This window comes from Chondrus crispus, genomic scaffold, assembly GCF_000350225.1.
Source record: "Chondrus crispus Stackhouse genomic scaffold, scaffold_261, whole genome shotgun sequence".
NCBI classification, from domain to species: Eukaryota; Rhodophyta; class Florideophyceae; order Gigartinales; family Gigartinaceae; genus Chondrus; species Chondrus crispus.
In genome coordinates this window covers 77943-84737 of record NW_005179137.1, presented here as the reverse complement: position 1 = coordinate 84737, position 6795 = coordinate 77943, and the positions used below count along the sequence as shown (strand labels likewise).

At 47.8% G+C, this 6795-nt stretch overlaps 1 protein-coding gene across 1 annotated transcript; it reads right to left on the bottom strand.

Annotated features, from left to right (window-relative positions):
- Window positions 1-724: 724 nt before the first annotated feature.
- CHC_T00005006001 (hypothetical protein) lies at window positions 725-1504 on the bottom strand. Its single transcript, XM_005716313.1, has 2 exons — window positions 1106-1504; window positions 725-1066 (listed from the first exon to the last, which is right to left on the bottom strand). Exons 1-2 carry the CDS (start codon window positions 1502-1504, stop codon window positions 725-727), a joined length of 741 nt encoding a protein of 246 aa, XP_005716370.1.
- Window positions 1505-6795: the final 5291 nt, after the last annotated feature.

Here is a 6795-nt window from a genome sequence, read left to right as displayed (position 1 = left end):
TGCAAGTTCATGACAGTACTCGTGTGATTTACATGTATTCTCATGTGAGTTGTGTAGAAAGTCTGGATGCACATTGTTATAACTTGCCATAATTATCTGACAGTGCTTGGCGAAATTAGTAAGGTGAGAAACAAGGATACGTATGGCGATTGTGATATGAAAGACGTTTGCGTTGTTGGAAATAGACAAGTGCCAAGTTGTTCGTTGCACAACAATGAAGTCTGGCATGACTGGATGCAGATTAGTAAGGTGTGAAACAGTTGCATGCATAGGGCCATGGTTTAAAGTCATTTGGAATGTGTAGAAATAGTTGTGAGCTAATAGTTACGAATCGATTCGTAAGGTGGAAATCGAACAGTATGGTCGGGCCACAAGAGGACCGCGCTTGGTCGCGCATAGTAGAGTATGGTTTACTGGGAGTCGGAGTAGAGCGATAGTGTAGCACTCGAAGTGTATAAGTATCGCAGGAAAACGGCTTCAAAGTAAACCTCGGCACTAACTCCTTCACTCACACACATCAACCTGCCCTCCTTTCTTTCCCTTGCCCCTCCGAACCTACCATTAGTGAGTACGGTTTACCAGGTGCCAAAGTAATGGGATAGTGTAACACTCAAAGTGTATAAGTATCGCTGAATGACGGCTCCAAGTAAACCTCGGTACCAACTCCTTCACTCACACACATCAACCTGCCCTCCTTCTTTCCCTTGCCCCTCCGAACCTACCATTAGAATTCCGTCCACAAGTACTCTCCCCCTCGATCAGTGCGAAGCACCTTTACTTTGCGACCAGTGTGGGTTTGAGCCAACTTTTCATACAACTTGTATTTTGCAAACGCCTCAGATTTATTTCTCATCGTGTACACAACTACCCAGTTCGAGTGATCATCTACAAATGTAATAAAGTATCTCGAACCACCAATGGACTGTACTTCGAGCGGACCGCAAACGTCAGAATGTACCAAGTCAAGACAGTTCTTTGCTCGAGACGATGATCGCTGTTTTGGGATTACTGATCGCGTTGCTTTCCCGAACACACACGCAGGACAAATGAGAGGGTGATTGTCAGACTTCGGATTCATTGCACTGATGACATCGCTTTGACGAACGTTGATGCCACTTACCACATTATTGTGAATCATTGATGCGATTCCTTGTACATTAACATGGGCCATGCGTTCATGTAGCGTCTGAAGGGTAACTACGTGAGCAGAAAAGGATTCATTCATGACGTCAAGTATGTACAAATCCCCAACTTGACTCGCTGTAGCAACTACAGTTGGTCCTGCAGTAACGCGGCATTTCTCATTTTCAAATGATACTTGCAAACCCTTCGAAACCATTTGGCAAACAGACAGTAGCGAGTATCCGAAATCAGGGACATGCAAAACGTTTGACAATTTGCAAGGATGGGGACTACCGTTGACGTTCAACATGAATTCTACCTCGCCGCGACCAGCGACATTAGCTCTAGCCTTCGTGCCCATCTCGACTGATCCAGATTGCATCTGTTCATACGTAACGAACAAAGAGCGATCAAACGTAATGTGAGCGCTGCAACCGGAATCGACAAGTCATTAAAGGTAGGTTCGGAGGGGCAAGGGAAAGAAGGAAGGCAGGTTGATGTGTGTGAGTGAAGGAGTTGGTACCGAGGTTTACTTTGAAGCCGTTTTCCTGCGATACTTATACACTTCGAGTGCTACACTATCGCTCTACTCCGACTCCCAGTAAACCATACTCTACTATGCGCGACCAAGCGCGGTCCTCTTGTGGCCCGACCATACTGTTCGATTTCCACCTTACGAATCGATTCGTAACTATTAGCTCACAACTATTTCTACACATTCCAAATGACTTTAAACCATGGCCCTATGCATGCAACTGTTTCACACCTTACTAATCTGCATCCAGTCATGCCAGACTTCATTGTTGTGCAACGAACAACTTGGCACTTGTCTATTTCCAACAACGCAAACGTCTTTCATATCACAATCGCCATACGTATCCTTGTTTCTCACCTTACTAATTTCGCCAAGCACTGTCAGATAATTATGGCAAGTTATAACAATGTGCATCCAGACTTTCTACACAACTCACATGAGAATACATGTAAATCACACGAGTACTGTCATGAACTTGCATCCAACGGCGCACCATGACGAGAGCACAGTGCAACGGCGCATGCTCACGCAAGACTCGCATACAGCGTGACGCGTACACAGAATAATCGCACAACTGTATTCCTCTCGCCACAAGTACTTGTTGTACTTTTGATTCACATGTACTGTACTCGGACACGCGCAGGATCGCAAACAGTCTGACACTGTAAAACTGTAAACCCTCATGTGCATACACCTGGATGCGTGTACATGTGTACGTACACGAATCCACCTGGCGACGTGTAAATGTGTACACAGCATACATGTGTCCCGCCCGGGGGCCCCATGCAATTACCCATTACAACCATGGCAAACCACTTGAAACCCCCAAAACAACGTAATTATGGCATATACAGGCCATTTAAAGTACATCACAAGGCCAATGACGCACACGTAGACAACGCTCGACCAATAGATTTGCAGCATTAGACCTGAGGGCCAATAGAATTTCAGTATTTCCTGTGTAGTCTATAGTGCTACGGGCCAAGGTTCCACTTGGCAAAACTATGCAAATTTGCATGACCCTCGGAGAGGCCACTTTCGTCCCCAGAACCCCAAAATCTGGGATTTTACACGTGTCATGTCGTGATATGGGTAAGAGCGCCCGGACTGTGCAGTCATGTACATGTGTCACTTGATTTTGACCTTTTCAGATAACAGCATGTGGTCGCACATTTTCAATAGCCATGACCTTGCGTTTGCAGCCCTCTTTCCTAGAGTGGAAGTCGAAAGCAAGCAAGTAAAGTCACTCTCCGCAAAGGCAGCAGTGGAATTGTCATCTCGAGAAAAAAATGCACTTGGCTTTAAGCCAGTGTTGCGTGACCGAAAGCCATCTGGCGGTGCAGGTCGGCGCCCATTCACGTCCTTGCCCCAGCAACGCGCTGCAGTATGCCCATGTCTATTGCAATTCGTACATTTCATATCGCGTCGAATAGGCATACGATTGACCAGTGCAGGTGCATGTGGTGATGAAGCAGAAGCGGTCTTCATGCTTTGTCGTTGTTCTTCTTGCAGCAGACGACTCTTCACAAACTCGAGTCCAAACACTTTATCTTCATTGCCAAGTGCGTCAAGAGCAACAATCAGGTTATCGAATCGTGGAGGCAAGCCATTCAACACAGCCATTGCAATTTCTTTATCGTCAATCTCAACACTCATTGACTGCAATCTGGCAGCAAGTTGCTTCACACGATTGATGAACACGAGCACTTTCTCGGATGGGACCATGGATACAGTGTAAAAGTCGCGACGGGCGGCAAGTTTGTTGAGCAAAGTATGGCGCTCAAACACTTTCAGAATTGCTTCCCATGTCTCTTTCGCACTGCTACACCCTCGCACATGTTGCAAGTAGTCATCAGAAAGCGTGAGTCCGATGACTGCCTTTGCTTTTGCGTCACCACGGATCCATTTTCTCCGGTCATCTGACGTCGCATTCTCCGAGATATCATCAAAAACGTATTGATCGACATCTCGGAGAGCAAGCAGTAGCTGGATTTTCTGCTTCCAGATGTAAGAGTTGGATGCCGTCAGCTTCTCGATTCTGACCGATCCATAGCTTTGGTCATCCATTTCGCCGAATGGATGTACCCTTCGAGTATACAAGGTCTTCTGTTCCGGGATCCCAAGCCGTTAACCGATAGTCAACACAATGGCAAGCCCACCCGTATAAGAAGTTTGTAGCGATTACTCGGAAACGTTCTTGGTGCTTGTTCCCGGCGGAGTGGAACAAGCGTATTCTTCTTAAAAATGCCTTAGGGCGCTACCCCTGTATGTCGGCCAGTGCGGGTCTTTCGACTGTGAACTAAATCAAACGTGCCACGAGTAAGCACAACACTTTGCCTGTAGACGAACCAGGACTTTTGGTCACTACTGCGAACGGTCCCTGCAACCAAAATCGGCTTGTCCAAACTTAATACGGTACTACCCCAATGAGGTTTCCCACACAAGAATGAAACTGCCTTCGTCGTACTCGTGTGATTTGTTCACAATCACGCCTAGGGTCACCCTCTTCCGTGCGAACTTAATCAAGGTACGCGACCTTATACATGTATAGTGAGAGGTTCAGTGTTTAGGCACGTATTCTCTTCACCCAGGGGACCGAAGTCGTACCTATAGGGCTAATACCGAGAGCGTTACCCACACCGCCGACGCACCTCCCGAAGGCAGAGTGCGGATCGACTAGACCAGTACACTGTGATCCTCCCCGAGGATCAGTGTTTCGTCTCTCGACGATTCTTGGTCGGACCCTCGCTCAAGTCAGATTTCCAATGGCACAAGCCTTTCACCAAGAGCGAGGGTATCGGCAGCTACGACGATCACCGGCGTGATCGAAGGGCAGTCTTCTTGGATTGATATGGTACGTTGGCGACTAGGGACTACACCCACAGCTCACACAACGATTGCCAATACCAAGCTGCAACAGACACGAAGAAGATCCACCAAGTTGAAACGACAGCAGGTAGACGGAGACGAACGACCAAGATGATAACGACAGCAAGTAGACCGCGATAGAACAAAACAAACGACGGCGGCGATGAAAACGGCGGCGGAAACGACAGCAGAAACCAAAACGAGAACGACAGCGGAGACCAAAACGAGAACGACAGCAGAAACAAACACAAAAACGGCAGCAGAAACTCAGAACCAGCACTCACACAGCGGAATAATAACGTTGAACTGGGCCCATAACCTAATGGTAGGTCAGCGGGGCGAAGGGGATTCCAAGGACGGTTGATGAGGTGAAGTGTAAGGATTGGGTACCGATTTACTTTCAGTCGCCAACTTCTGGCACTACTTATACACTTCTGCAATCTTCTAGAACTCTACTACCAAACACTACGACACACATACTACAAATGTATTGGCTCTAACACATGTGCCCGTCTTGCTACTCAGCCAAACTGGCGATGGCCCAACAAACAGAACAGAAAACCGCCTTACGAATTACCACTGTCATGACGGAGAAATTAGTAAGGCAGTACAACAAAGCACAGCAAAGCACAAATTCCCTTACTATTCCAAATCCAGCGTGGCACAAATTCGTAAGGCACGTTTACAGCTCACACGTTGCCTTACGAATTCAAATCAATTCTGCAAGGACTGTTTACAGCGCACACGTTGCCTTATGAATCTGAATCTCTCGTGAGGTCCTGTCCACTGTCAATTACAACAGTGCACATTTTGCCTTACGAATTCAAAACTCGCGCAACGGTATCTTTGTGTCCTGCTGTACCCGTGCTGCACTCCATGGACGCTGTAAACCTTTGGCACGTGCCAGGCACCCGCCACCAAGGTTCTACACTTTGTAAGACTGCAGGCGTACTGTACGCGTCCGACAGTGTAATGAGGACATGTGTCGAGGTCATACACGTGTCCGGCGGAGAAAATGAAACATGCACAGATTGTACTGTACAGTGCAACCGTGTACAGATTTCACACGTGTGCATGATGAAAACCAAACTTGCTCCTGAAGTACTGTAGAGTGCAACCGTGTACGGAAATCACACGTGTACACGTTGAAAATCAAACTTGCTCAGCTCGTCACGCGGAGTGTTTTCAATTTTACACGTGTCATACCTGTCGTTGTGTGTCATGCATAGCAGCATGTGGTCGTAGAATTACAACAGAAATTTCTGAGGCATGCAAAAACTGTCGTCGCCACCGCAGCCGACCCTACAGGTTTAGGGTGTCCCTTCCCGCCGACGACATCAAATTCAATCACGAAATAGCTGTCGATTTGACGTGGCTGAAGGGGAATCTACTACTCCATGTGGTCGACACACACACACACAACCAGAATGCCGTGATCCTGAAAGGTCAATCCGCACAAGACGTATGGGACGCTTTCGTGGAGGGCTGGGTCTCTGTCTATCTCGGCTACCCCAACCGCATGAAGGCAGACAGCGGTTCGGTATTCACATCACGTTTTTGGAAGGAAGTGACAACCCTGCACGGAATTGACGTCGAAGTATCGGGTGTGGAGAGCCACAATAGTCTGGGGGCAGGGGAAAGATATCACGAGCCGTTACGTCAAATATTTGACAAAATATTGACGGATCACCCGAGTATTGACCCAGAGGTTGCCATACGTCTGTCTGTCAAGGCACTCAATGACACAATGGGTCCAGAAGGCATAGTCCCCTCCCTACTTGTGTATGGTTCACTGCCCACATTCCCCGCCGTCCAGATGGAGGCACCTGCCCAAGAAGAGCGTATGAAAGCTCTTGCCTCTGCTCGTCGTGAAATGGCAAGCATCACTGCCAGACTACGAATTCAGCAAGCTTTGCGATCCCGCGTGCCCCCCGCTACGCACTACGCAATTTCTGCTGGCGACTCCGTGTACGTCTATCGGGAGGCTAGTACCACTGCCTCCAAGAAAGGGGACTGGAAAGGACCGTGGAGAGTTGAAAAAATTGTAAGGAAAGAAGTTTACGTAGATTATGGAGGCACTGTGAAACACTTCAACATTTCCCAGATCATGCCTTGTCCCTCAGTTGCGGGTGATCAAGAGCTACAACGCCTTATCCAATCTTTCGATAAGTTCCGTTCTTCCCCACTGCCGGACATCTTAATTACAGAAGTCTTAAAACCAGGAGATCCCCGCACGAAGAGTGATGAAATGAAGAAAGCCATCAAGAAAG

Coding starts and splice junctions, on each gene's coding strand:
- CHC_T00005006001 (XM_005716313.1), bottom strand. CDS start 1,504: ATGCAATCTGGATCAGTCGAGATGGGCACGAAGGCTAGAGCTAATGTC. Junction 1,067..1,105: donor ATGTGGTAAGTGGCATCAAC/GTTCGTCAAAGC, acceptor ATGAATCCGAAG/TCTGACAATCACCCTCTCAT.